Source organism: Equus przewalskii, chromosome 3 (genome assembly GCF_037783145.1).
Source record: "Equus przewalskii isolate Varuska chromosome 3, EquPr2, whole genome shotgun sequence".
Taxonomy (NCBI): Eukaryota; Metazoa; Chordata; class Mammalia; order Perissodactyla; family Equidae; genus Equus; species Equus przewalskii.
Window position 1 is genome coordinate 27,499,892 of NC_091833.1, and position 13,968 is coordinate 27,513,859.

At 45.2% G+C, this 13,968-nt stretch overlaps 1 protein-coding gene and 1 long non-coding RNA gene across 4 annotated transcripts in view; one reads left to right on the plus strand and one right to left on the minus strand.

Moving 5' to 3' along the window:
• MAF (MAF bZIP transcription factor) overlaps positions 1-6,651 on the minus strand; it is a 352,153-nt gene extending 345,502 nt beyond the window's left edge. For 2 of the 3 annotated variants that reach the window (XM_070612349.1, XM_070612348.1), the window contains exon 1: positions 5,384-6,651. In XM_070612349.1, coding sequence (XP_070468450.1) covers positions 5,384-6,504 — 1,121 coding nt within the window. In that variant the 5' untranslated portion in view covers positions 6,505-6,651. Of the gene's footprint in view, positions 1-1,079; positions 1,230-5,383 lie in introns of those variants that run through there. The other variant, XM_008522487.2, reaches the window with a different exon arrangement.
• Positions 6,652-8,658: 2,007 nt separating this feature from the next.
• Positions 8,659-13,968, plus strand: part of LOC103552464 (uncharacterized) — a 32,777-nt gene continuing 27,467 nt past the window's right edge. Inside the window, exon 1 of the long non-coding RNA XR_545261.2 lies at positions 8,659-8,909. This is a non-coding gene — a long non-coding RNA (uncharacterized lncRNA). The remainder of the gene's footprint in view (positions 8,910-13,968) is intronic.

Genomic DNA, 13,968 nt, shown 5'->3' on the forward strand with positions numbered 1-13,968 from the left:
TCAGGAGCAGCATCAGTTACTTAGACGACGAAATGCTGGGAACGTGGCCCCGGGGACAGCTGTGCCCAATGTTCCTGAGGGTGGCCACCATGTGCCCCCTGCTCAGTGCGTTTAGCAGTCAAGTTTGTGGTTTGGCAAGGGGAGAGCCTATACAAGAACAGAAGTATCTAGAATGGACATTACTAAATACAAACTAAAGGGAGAAAGAAATCAGAGTGTCAGAATCATGCCTTCAATAATAAATAGAGCATTTCCCATCGGGGCGGGCTGTGTTGAAAGGGGCCCAGGTGGTTATGGCAGGCAGGCAGATAAAGATGATATCTAGACATCATTTCCTCACCGAGATCAGGAAGTGGCATCTCTGCCTATTTGATGTCGATCTATTAATGTGTCAGATACATTGTAAAAAATTATTACATGGGTTTTGAAAAAGGAAACATGCAAGATGTGGGGAAATTAAAGGGAAGTGATTTCGTGAAGGCCTGGGAGCAGAGAAGGGGGAAGCACACGGAGGGGTGTATTTAACTAACTTTGTATTTTGCCACATTGTTTTCATTCATGGCTACGTCTGATAAATGAACATGATCGACATCACGAGTAAATACAACGCGATCTAGGGCCTACGAGAAAACCAGGGTGCTCGGCTCCCCTAAAGCTTCTACCCCTGGCATCTGCTTGGGGGAGGGAGGGTCAAATATTTTTTTCTTCTTAGTAAAATTATCTGCCAGAGAAATAATGAAGCATGAAAAAGTACTATTTAGAGTGTGCAGGTCCACGTATGTTTTAAAAATGCTGTTACTTTCTGGAAAACTTCCCTTCGTATAAATGTACACATATATATCTTTTAAATTTCGGTGGATTTTTAAAACTAATACTACAGGTCGAAAACAATCGCACCTATTCAGTTTCTCGTGTCATAAAGCGCGAGCACCCGTGCGCTTTCCTATGGGTCTGAATATGGGACCCTCAGAGTTAATTAGTAGGGACATTATGCATTTAACAGCTTGCTTATCTAACACAATCATTTTTCTTTAAAAAGGACGCTAAACAGAAGTCAGGGGCAGGTTGTTTTCCACAACTGCAGATCATTATAATAATCCTATATTTTGAATGTACAGTTCTCACATAAATTTCATTTTGTGAACACACTCGTGGTGAATACACGTTGCTGGGGCTTCCAAAGTGTGGCGTATCCCACTGATGGCTCCAACTTGCAAGTGGGCTCAGTTCTGTAATTGGAATGAAAGGAATTTTAACACTATTTAGACAAAGACTCAAATGCAGTGTAAAGGGAAAGCCAGATTTCCTTATATGATTTTTTTTTTAATTTAAAGACTTATTTATAATAAGGGAATTTAGGCAGGATTTAGGATTTCTTTGCTAAAAAAGCATCTATTTGTGTTCACCACTCATATTACATTTCAAAGTTTTTAGTAACGGCTATTTCTAAAAATGTCTTTCACTAGGCGTTACCCTTCTCCTAAAGCCAGCCCCCAAAACTCCATTTTTGCCAGCACCTCTCTACTTTGCTTTCTAATGTTTGGGGCCAAAACCTGCTCATTATATTGAATTGCCTTTTAGAGTCCTACCAAAATGCTTAATTGTGGCACAACTGTATTTTTCTCCCAAGTTTCATCCCTCATGAGATAGTTGTAGTAACTCCATCCTGAATGTCACTCTTATTTTGAGAATGCGTTTGCCTAAATGTTTCATCTGATGCCGAGCTTTCTGCATAAGTGATATCTCCATTTGTGCTTCTTCATGGGGGAGACTATGCATCTCCTAGTTGGGATCAGAGAAAAAAAAAAAAAAATCTCGGGAGCAGAGAATAGCTAACTTCAGGCACACGGAAGTAGGTTTACTATTTAGACTTTTGTTAAGCAAAATTAAGTGTGGCTTTAGGAGCCCTACACAAACTGGCACAGGGAGGAAGGTCAAAATGTAGAGGGTATTTGCTGTCTTCAGGTTCTGCGGAAAAAGGGGAAGACAAAATGATAAACTGGCCAGAACTCATCAGCGCCAAGCACAACCTGTTTTCTTCAAAATAAGGCCACCGTTCAGAGTTGCAATATTATCTTTTTTTAAAAAAAAGAGAACAGAAAATAAAATAAAACAAAAGTCATCGTGTTTGGCTGTATTTTCCAAACAGTGTTGGCTTTGTCTGACATTCTATTAGTGTTCTAGGGGAAGCTGACGGGGAGTGGAAACTGCATGGATTTGTAACATTAGTTGCATGAATTTGTGTCATTTTAAAATAGGTCAATGCTGTTGGTGAAGGTAGCTCGAGACTTTCCAAATGATCTTTACCTTAGCCTCCACATGGCCTTTTTTGGGGTAAATACCAATAAATCAACACATGGCCTTTACTCCACCAAGGCATTATTTCTGGCTTGTATTTCAAGAACTAAGGTGATCGGAAACCATTTCCAGCTTGTCTAAGTGGAGAAGCCCTCCACTAAATATTCACAGTGAAATATGATTGAATAATACACTTTAAAACCCAGGTATGTACTTGGTGTTAGGTAAGTGAGGGGTGGGTGTTTCTTTTTCCTATTTAAGACAAGATGACCTTCAAAGTTAAAAAACAAACAACTTTGATTTGTCCAAAGTGTTGATGTCAAATCTCGTCAGGCCTTGCTAAGGAGAAATCATGGTGTATCGGGGAAGAAGGAAAAATAATCAATTTAAGCCAAAAGGCAAGAATTGTTTATCTTTACCATTAAATGCAGATGCAGCCAGGCCACCTCTGCCATGCGTTATTTGCCTGGCTTATTTCTCTGGAGATGGGCGTGCTGCTGGATCAGAAGCTCAGAGCAATGCTGAGAAGGCCCTGTTTCTGGGAGGGACGCTTGTCTGTTTTCACCAGAGGGCAATGATGGCTCAATTCATTTGAAAACTGAAAACTTTGGGGGGCAAAATTTTGAGAGGTCGTAATTTTCATTTATATTAAATATTGCTAATTATTAAAAGGGACTGGCCTCCCGCCTCACAAAACAGCCTGTGTTTCACCCTGAATTATTGCCTCCCTACGCTTCCGTTAACCCTTCCTCTGGAGGAAAGGATATATTTTACACTTCTAATGTGGTGTTGGGCCCAGTTAACCTGTACACTAAGAAACTGAGTACAGAATCAAAAAAAAAAAATGCAGTTTATTATTGTAGATTATTCTTTCTCTTGATATAACCAGAATTGAAAACGAAAGAAAAGCACATAAGAACATCACGCGTGGTTAGTTAGTAACTCAAGATATAAAACAATTTTGCACAGCAAAATATGTAAAAGAAAAGTAACTGACAAGATTTTTTTATATTTATTGTGGTAAGATTTACTTTTCATTTTTTTTTTTTAAAGACAGGATGTCAGTCCCTGAAAATAACATTTACTGATTATTGCCTTTAAAACTGTGGATTTTTTTTAAGTTACAGAAAATCCAGTTCTGCACCACAATACAACTGTAAAAATATCTGCATCGTCTTAAAACTGTGCAGTAATGCCATTTTTATAACTGCATAAATTTTATTAGCGTTCTAAACAGTTTTGCAAATTTTTTTTTTGTATTATATGCTTGCAGGTTATATCTTAGTGCAATTCAGTCCCAAATACTTTAATTTTGAAAAAAAAAGAACCATACATTTTGAATGTAAAATACCCCTACAGATATAAACGGGGGTGTCTCCCCTTTTAATACTTTGGTTTTCAATACAGTCAGTGGTATAGCAAAGACTACACATACCCAACTTATATTTAAGTTGCAAGCACATGCTGTATAAGCTACTTTTTTAAACAGTCCCCTTGCAAACTCTACCCCCCTTAACATCACAACAGTAAACAATTTAGTGCATCAATCTTTTAAAAAATCTACAGCTAAACAGACCTAACTCTTTCAAATTTATCTATAACATTCCTTTATCTGTAGCATACATTTTAACTGGGCTAACAGATTATAAAAACTAGAATTAAATTATATACTAGAAACCCATAGCATTCCACATTTGACAATGACCAAAAGCCAAAAGGAAAAAAAAAAAACAATAAAAATAAAACAAACCAAAAAGAATGGGGCAGACTTCTTTTCTTGAAAAATCAATTTTAGACTGCTTTCGGCAACAGCACAATTTTAGTCCCCCAAGCGGGGTGTCATTCTCGTTAAAAAGAAAACATTAAGAGTTGTTTAACGTTTGCCGTGTCAAATTTTTAACCCATCCTGGCATCATTGACAAGGAATGCCTTCAGTGCATTTACAATGGGAGGCTGAAGTTCTGGGTAACTCAAAGCAGTTTTGGAGCAGATGCAAACTTTCATGGGAAGAAGGTTCTAGGGTTGTATTTTTTTGTTCTGAACTCAAAAAAGTCATGAGGAAATAAAACAAAAGTATGAATGCCATGCTATAAGTCTTCGAATGTCCATTTCCAAGCCAAAAGAAAAAAAAAGAAAAAAAAATAATTATACCATACATGTCCAGCATGCAGGCTTTTTTTTATTAATATAATGTCTCTTTTCCATAAAGTCTTTGAAACAGTTATAGTTCATTGTTGCTAAGACAAAGTAGCAAGCATAATAATGCATGAGATGAGAATGAGTTTTTTAATGGCAGACTAAACTCTCAGACTTGGCATCACAAGGCCAAAACTCACAAGTCACACCCAGAAGGTTGATGCAGGCTTGATTGTGGCAGGTTCATGTGGATTTTTTTTTCTCTATTTTAGCATAACAATGCTAAAAAACCCGATGGAACTCAGCACGCTGCAAGTCTCTAACATTTCACATTTGTTTTTCCTTTGCAAGCTCAATCTTACATGAAGAACTCAGAAGGAGGAAAAAAACTTAGCTTTTTTTTTTTTTTTTCTTTTATCTCAGAGGAGATGGGTGGAGAAGGAGTGAGGGTGGAGGTTGGGGAAAAAAAGGGTAACACAGCAAGCTCCAAAAAGTAAAATTAAAAAAAAAATCCAAACAAAATAAAACACACACACAGAAAATGAACACCAGCTCATGAACTGAAGAAGAAAAAAAAATTATATGAATGATGCAGGCTTCAAAGGTGAGCATGAAGAACTCTGCTGAGATCTTTGAACACTGTGCAAGTGTGGGGGGGGGGGTTGTAAAAAAAAACAAGCTAGCAAGTTATGGAGAATTTCAGATTGGCAATCCATGAGCCAGACATCCATTCCCTCCCCAATTTAAAAACAGCCACCACCACCACCAAATAGGAGCAGGGTGTGTGTGTGTGTGTGTGTGTGTGTAGGGGGCAATTGGGGGCGAACTCGGTAGGGAAGGGGGCCAGGTGGTGGCGAGTATGGCTCTGGATCTAGCAAGCCCACACCCGAGTCGGACCCCCACGGAGCACTTATCAAGGTGGCTAGCTGGGATCGCGTGTCAGACTCACATGAAAAACTCGGGAGAGGACGGGTTGTCGCTGCTGGAGCCGTTTTCTCGGAAGCCGCTGCTGACCAACTTCTCGTATTTCTCCTTGTACGCGTCCCTCTCGCGCACCAGCCTGGAGATCTCCTGCTTGAGGTGGTCGACCTGCTGCAGCAGCTGGTTCTTCTCGGACTCCAGGACGTGTCTCTGCTGCACCCTCTTGAAGCGGCAGGACTGGGCATAGCCGCGGTTTTTCAGGGTCCGCCTCTTCTGCTTCAGCCGGATCACCTCCTCCTTGCTGACCCCGCGCAGCTGCCGGTTCAGCTCGCGCACCGACATGGTCACCAGCTGCTCGTCGGAGAAGCGGTCGTCGAAGTGCAGGCCGCCGGCGGCGTGGTGCGGGTGCAGGGCGCCCCCCGCCCCCGCCGCGCCCCCGCCGCCTCCGCCGCCGCCGCCGCCGCCGCCGCCCCCGGCGCTGGCCGGGCCACCGCCGCCCGCGCCGCCCGCGCCACCGGCCGAGGCGGACGCGCTGCCCGCGGCTCCGGGCGCGCCGGCCGTCGGGTGGTGGTGGTGGCCGGCGGCGTGGTGGTGGTGGTGGTGGTGGTAGTGCGGGCCCGCGCCGCTCTGCGCCGCGGCCGCGGCGATCACGGCGGACACCACGGCGGCGGCGGGGCCCATCTCCTCTCCGCTGCCGCCCAGGGAGGCGCCGGCGCCGGCTCCGGCCGCCGAGGCCAGCTGCTGCGCCCCGCGCGCGTAGCCATCGAAGCCGCCCTGGAGCTGGTGGCTGTTGCTGATGAGCGCCTCGACCGCGTCCTCCGGGCTGAAGCCCAGCGCCTCGGGGTTCAGCTGCTGCGGGTAGCCGGTCATCCAGTAGTAGTCTTCCAGGTGCGCCTTCTGCTCGCTGCCCGAGCCCGGGCTGGGCGCCGAGAAGCTGGGGGAAGGGGGCACCGAGCTGCACGGCGTGCTCATGGGGGTGGAGGACAGCGAGCCCCCGGCGATGAGACGGCCGCACTGGCTGATGATGCGGTCGGTCTCCACCGGTTCCTTTTTCACTTCAAACTTCATCAGATCGAAGTCATTAACATATTCCATGGCCAGGGGACTGGTGGGCAGGTCGGAGTTGCTCATTGCCAGTTCTGATGCCATTCTCCTGCCGCCGCCGCCGCCGCCGCCGCTCCGCCAGATGGGCTGCAGGAGAGGGGCCAGCGGGCTGTGCTGGGTGGCCAGCGGGTGAGCCAGCTTGCCGGGCTGGGGCGCTTCTAGCTCGCGCGGCGGTGGCTGGCCCGAAACCTCCGAGCGCGCACACACCCCCCCGCCCTGCCCGCGCCCCCCGCGCCCGCCCTCCCTCCCCCCTGCTCACGCCAATGTGCTCGCTCGCTCGCCCCGGCCCCTCCTCGCCTGCTCGCCTCCGTGCGCGCCGAGCCGGCGGCTTCAGGCTCGGGAAGGTCCTCCGCGGGCTGCGGTGGCGGCGGCGGCGGCGAAGCCGGAGGAGCCCAGCCCGGTGCGCGGCGTCCCCCGCTCGCCGCTCCGCTGCGCGCTTTGCATAAGGAGGGCTCGCCTCGCCGGCCCGGGGCTGCAGGCGGGGCGCGCGCGGCGGCCGCTCGGGGCTGGAGGCGCGGCGGGCGGCTGTCCGGGCGGCGCGGGCCTTGGCACGGGGGAGTTAACACTTCATGCTTCTCGCCTCCTCTTCTGCCTGGCTCTTTTTATTTTTTTCTTTCCTCTCTCTCTCGCGCGCGCTCTCTCTCCCTCCGTGCAAAGTGCAAGACAGAGGTGCAGCCCGGCTGGAGGAGAGGGAGGGGGGAGTTTAGTTCTTTCTTGCCTTTTTTTTTTTAAAGCAAAATAGCGAAGTCCTGGGGAAAAGCGAGGCAGAGAGCAGAAAGGGGGAGGCCGAGCCGACGAGCAGCCCGAGCTACAGCCCGAAGATGAAAAAAGATTTTAAAGCCTCTGATCCAGCAAGAAGAGTTTAAAGCAATTGCTGAGTTTTATACCACTTGTGACGTCAGGCCCAAAGGGGAAATTGACTGGTACTCGGGGCCAATGGGAGGCGGCGAGAGCGGCCGCGATTAGCATAATAGTATAGAAACAAGGAAACTTTTCGGAGCTGTCAATCAGGGCCCAATCAGCTGACTGTCAGCTGGGACAGGCAGGCTTAACCCTTCGCGCGCCGCAGCCTCCCCGGGAGGGAGCAAAGCCGGGCGCAAAGTTTGGTGCAAGAGGGGAAGGAGTTTTCCAGAGGGGCTGCGGGAACCCGGCAGGACCGGGAGGACGGTTTGCTTTACTTTGGAGCGCGAGAGAGGCCTGCTTTCTGGAGTCTCGGCTTGTCCGCCCCTCGCTCTGCGGGGACTGGCCTGACTCCCCCCTCCCCTGCCTGGCCCCCATCCCCAGGATTGTGAATTCTCCTGGCAGCTTTTCCTCCTCGCTGCACCCTCGGTCCCCAGGTGTCCGTCCTGGGGACCTTCCTTCCCTGAGCCTGGCTGTGCCGGGAGCTCAAACTTGGCTCCAACTCTTTGTCCCTCTCCGTGGTGCCTGCGCGCGAGGGTGCAGGGGTCCGGAGTGCGCGCAAGACGCCGCCCTGCCGCGCGTCTGCCTGGGTGGTTCGCAGTCCGCGGAGAGAGAGAGAGTCGGTTTTACCACCCTCTCTTAAAGGAGGTGGAATAAGTTGTTCAGGGGCCTTTACGCGCGGGGACTGGCTGCCCGCTGGCGTCGCGTGCCCTTGGGGGGAGCGAACGCCTACGCGAGTTAAGTCCGGGAAAGCTCAGAGTAGGGTGAGCCGGCTCAGCCCTCGGGCTTCCGACTCTGGCCCGAATTTGGCCTTTAGATTCATATTCATCTCTCTCTGTCTCTCACACACACACACACACACTCATACCCACGCTCACCCACCCCCTTATGAAATCTGACCCCTGTTTATCAGGGTCCCGCGCGCCCTTTGCACTTTTAGGTTTCACTTAATTATTTCAGACTTGATCGTGGCGAGGAACAAGGGGGAAAAACAACTCCCCGGCCTTCACCAGCTCCCTTCGAAGGGTTAAATTTTAAACCGCGGTTTCTTGGACCGGCCCGGAAAACCAGAGTGGGGGTGGGGTGGGGTGGGGTGGGGTGGGGGGGCTGCTTCTCCCCCTCCCGGTTGCAGATGCTAATAACTATTCAATTTTCTAGATCGATTCTTTTAAAACTTATGCAAAAAAGAAAAAGGAAAGAAAGAAAAAGAAGAGGAAAAAGAAAGAACCAACAACTCTGTTTCTAAGATTTTAAAGCGATAGGCAAGTCGGAGAAGCCGAGATTTATTCGGGAAAATCCAGAGCGCGCTAAACCAACCTGGCGTTGGGAAGACCAGCCCGCCTGCTTGGATGATGGGACTGTTGATTCCTTCAATTAATGAAATGCATTTGGTGTTAATCATATTTATTTTACTTTATGGGAGAGGGGGCCGCTAGCAGGGTGCATTAAAAAAAAATAAGATTCTAAAAAGCCTGCAAAAAGATCGAAGAGTGAAAACTATTGTTGGACCGAGTTGGTTTTTACCTCAACAGCGCCACCTTTCGGCAAAGGTCAGTTGAAATTGATCCGTGTCCAGTTTTGTTGGTGGAGTGAAAAGCAGCTGGTTTCCCAAGGTGGGAGGAGGAAAAAGGCGCAGAAAGTTAGTGTGACTGCAAGAGGAGAACCCGACTTTGTAGGAAAGGGACTGAAGAAAGTGCTGGTAGAGGGGGGGATCCATTTACCCCCACTGTCCCTCTTGGTTGTCCACAAAGAGACCAGGGGACACAGAAGCCTTTGGAGAATAATTCTGGCTGAGACACTTTTGCAAGTCGATCCCATCTACAGGGGCCCCAAACCCTTTAGAAGTGTCAGGATGGATTTTCAACGGGCTTTATGGCAATATCAATAGAATTAAAGTTACTAGTAATTCAGTGATAAATGAGATGTCTCTAGTAAGTAAGATTAAGGGCAGTGCTATAAAGTTGTTTATCTGAAAGGTAATTCTCAGGAAACCTGACTTCTGACACTTAGTCACATATTAAACCAGCATCTTGAACATTGCACTTCACAGTGCTCCCACCCACCGCCCCGTCCTTTACTATTTATGACGGGACCTTAGGTGTCACTCATTGACTTCACACACCAGGTTAGACTTGAGTTGGTTTCTCTGATGCTGGAAGCCTTCAGTTTCAGGAGACCCGGGAATCCCTAATGAGAGACTCCCCAAAACGTTTGTAGGCACATCACAACCCTAAAAGGCCAGCGCTGTTGGTATTTTCCAGAAAAGCACCTTTTCTTTTCATCATTACTGCAGAGAAGCTGTTTATAAGGGTAGTTTTGGTTTTATGGGAGTACTTTGTAGGCATGGAATGAAATATGTCTGTAACCAGTTTGGGGAAGAAAGAGTGAGGATTGTGTCAATATTTGTGCAACCTAACAGAATTCCTTTGCTTTGCTCCTTTTATACAGTATTTTACTTAGTAATGAAGTAAAGGGATTATAGCTTAGGTATTCAGAGGAAAATCCACTGTTTAAATTACATAAACATATTATGTCATTTAGCATTGTCCACAGCAATAGTTTTCTAGGCCTTTTTTTTTATCATTAACCACAAATGTCTGAAGTTTATATTTTTCATGTAAAAATATAAATTTTTGTATCTAGGAAGAATTAATTCCTTCTTTTGCTATGGTAATTTTTTTTTATCCTTTTGCATCACATTTTTGTTAAAAGCTGTAAGATATGATGCCTGCCTCTCATGAAAGTATTTTTGGCCAGGAACACTGAAACTGCTACGTTTATAAATAAACAACATTTATAAACAAAGTTCTCTAATGACCAAGACCGTGATACATAGATTCATGGCCGTGTACCTAATTGTCGCAATTATATATCATTTCTAGAAATTGAATGCCCATGTTTGAGCAGCTAAATGTATTATTATCTGCACATTTTTTATGGTTTATTTTTGTACACTGCTATCAAGCCATGGTATTTTTCTTTCTGTTATTGCAAAGTCTTTTATACTCTCCCACTTTATCTTGAAAAAAGAGAGGATGAGAATTATTTTTTAGATGGGTAACGGTAGTGCTCTCAAGCTTATAACTTAATTCTCACTTTTGTCCTTTTTACTTTATTATTTAGTGATTCACAGGGGTGTCTAAACATTTACAGTTCTCTGTTAGCAGTGTTTCTTGTATAACAATTGAGCTCTCTCATTTTAATTAGTACTATTCAGATTTTTGATTCTCTGCAATTATAGCAGGCCACATTTCTTTAGACTTCTTTGCTAACATTGTTTGTTTCACTTCTATCCAGGCCAGTCTAATCCAAATACAATATGAACTGCGTTTCCTTACTGCTTAATATCCCCTTGCTATATATATGCCTGTAATCTCTGTAGAACAATATAGAGTAATTTAGAAACCATGCGTTTGTCATTATTGACCAATTCAAATCAGTAGCATTAAAGTTTCCGAAAGCAGTGAATATTTATAGAGGAATTGGTGGGGGGAGGGCATGGGGTGGATCATGCAGAAGACTGCGAAACTGTAACATCAAAAACACAGTTGTAGTTTCATGTCAGTTCATACATAACAACTTCATGCAAAAAGAAGAAAAGAAAAAAACCCTGTTCACGGCCAAATTACAATGATTAAAAGCTAAAAGTAGTATGTTTTTCCTCACTGTGAGTTACAGCAACTCAAGTATAGCATGTTGGAATCAGACATATACAATCTAAAAAGAATCCGATCCATCAAGTGTAGCGTCTAGATTCTCTGTTTACCCAGGAGCAGATTTTACGGCGCAAAACTAACCAGTGTCCACTGCGTTTCACCATGAAACCACCTACGTTGATTTGAGAGAAGGGTTGCTGGGAGGAAGCGAATGATAAGGGATATAGTGTTCTTAGGTCTAGTGTTAGATAAATCCTTTTAACAGTCTTTAGTTAGCAGGGTAAGTAAATCACCAATCGCTGTTAGCAGATTCATGGAAGAAAATTAATAGAATCAGACGAGATAATCTGATAAGGGGAAAATTGCTGAGGAAACAGTCTTGCCTCATATTGGAGAACGTGAAACAACAGTCTGATTACTAGGAGTCGTTATGAATAGGTGAATTATGTGCTAAATAATCATCAGAGTAATTCAGCATTTATTAATTCTTTTCTCTTTAAGCAATTCACAGTTGTAAGTTAAAGCCGCTCTCTCTTTGAAGACACATCTTTTATAATTTTTATTAGAGGTAATTTATTATTTGCATTACCTGTATTTACTTCATAATTGAACATTTTGCATTCAAATTTATGTAATGCATTATGCTTGAGAATATATTTCTGCCTGATTAGCATAAATAGTCACTTACCTCATGAATTACTAACAAAGTTTATCTTAAAATATAGGTTTTTTTATTAAGTGGAACACAAACATATGTACGATAAATTCTGATTTTCTGGTGCAGTTAGAGAACAACTCACGTTTGGTTTCTGGGAAGCTAGGCTGCAAGGGGGGGAGAGTAATCATGGGGAGGAAGAGAAATATAGACAAATGGGATTTGTAGGTTTCTTTCGGGGGTGTCGTTTAGATGGGGGGCTATGCCTGGGGTGGGTTAGGGACAGAAGTGCAGAGGAAGGGGCTGGGCTCCTCATCCACTGTTCAGATTGCTTGCTGAATGATCTCCACATGGAACATGGATTTTGAAAAACCCCATAAATCATCATCTATACCTTTGTGAAGGACCAGGGTAGCAAGTGACCCTCACTGACAGACTTTGGGGTTTTGTTTATGTTTGTTTTGTTTGCTCATTTGTTTGTTTTGGGCAGAGTTCTACCTTAGAACACAATACACATCATTTAATAAAATACTTGTTTGTTTGGCACAAGAGATATGAAAAACCAGATGTTTTCTCAAGTGGGAATTCCTGGGAAGGTCTCCCAAAATTTGCTCCAGCTACCCTCCCTTTCTTCCCCCTACAAAGACACCCACCATGGCCTGGCAGGCAGGAGGTGATTATAAACAGTTTTGTGCATACGTGAACAGTTGAATGAAAGGACTTCTGGTTTTAAGCAATAGATGGAGATACAAAATGATGAGGCCTCATTCTCGGCTCTTGCCCTTGCAAATCAACAGATTCCCATGGTTTTCTTCTTTCCCTCTCTCCTTTTCCAGGGCATAGCCATTGCCTTAGATTTTTCTTGTCCTTCAATTAGGGACTGCTTAAGATTCACTCCTCCATTGTTATCCTTTTTGATCCTATTCACAGCTTATCCCAATGAGGGAATTTGTCTCGAAAGCATTCAACCCTTCAAAGATTTTTATTGTGCTGAAATCAGAACTGATAAAAAAAAAAAAAAAAGGCAAGAATGAAAAAAGGATCTGTTATTGGGAAAAGAGTTTGTTCACGCTGTGTCTTTTATGCCTGATGACTTAGAGGACAGGCTGTTGGAGGGACTGGCTCTGTACAGTTTTGGTCACGGGCCTTCCTATCCACGGGGGTGGGGGAATTCTTAGGTCTTGTGCTAGAGGCATTTAGCAGCCATTCGACCTGGGGAATGGAGCCTGGAGTTCTAGAAAACACAAACCAAACTTAAATCCTTGTGTGATTACCAGGAGGAATCTAGTGATGCAGATCGTTTCTGGATTTGGGTGTTTCTGAATTTGCTTCGCTGGGGCCTGAGAGAAATGGTCCCTTATGGCCTTGTTTTGTATCTTAGTTCTTGGTTGCCTAATGGATTTTGCTCAGCTTTCCAACGTGCTGTTCTCTTCACTGAAAACACCAAACATCCCAGGGACACCCTCACAGCATCAGCCATCACCATAGTGTTCCTGATTGGCCAAAGAACAGAATTGGGCTAAACAGCCCACTCCCCCATATAAAGTCAAATTTACAGACTTTTCGCTAGTGTTTTTATTTGGTAATTTTGTAACCGTGGTGCATGGCTGTTTGTTAAATAGAAACATTTGTATAAGACAGAAATAGGAGGATGTCAAACAAAAGACCCACTGTTCCTCATCTCTGCCCCAACCCCCTTGCCCTGTCTCAGGTGTTACCATCTGCAGCAATGGGGTCCGCGTGTATACCTTTTACAGAATGGAATCCTAGCCTGCCCACAGCTCTTCAGCTTGTGCTCCCCGCAACACAGCCACCTTAACAATCCCAAAAAGCAGCTTGGGATACTCCTCTATTCTTGGGCAGAATTCACTTAATAGAATCTCAGGCTGGAGGGAGTTTAGACCTTAACACCCTCCTTCCAACCAAGGCATGATCAGAATCCGCTTTACAACGCCGACGTGAGGCGACAGCATGCAGGGACGCAGGGACGATTTTACTAGACACAGCAGACACTGTGCTTGGGGCCCAGGAGACTGTTAGAGGCCCAGGAAAGCATCTTTATTTCCTTTAAAATCAGAAGTAAAGAAATGAATGTAATCTAGCATAGATTATATGCATCGTGATACCAACACGGTCATAAAAAATATAATTAAATTGTTTATGGAAGAAGGAGTCCACAGAAATTAAAGTGCCTAGCACCCACAAAAGTCCAGGTGTGGTTCCCAACAGCACATACTTGATCACCTCCAGTGACAGGGTGCTCACTCCCTCTCAATTTTACCTTCCAGTCTGTTCATC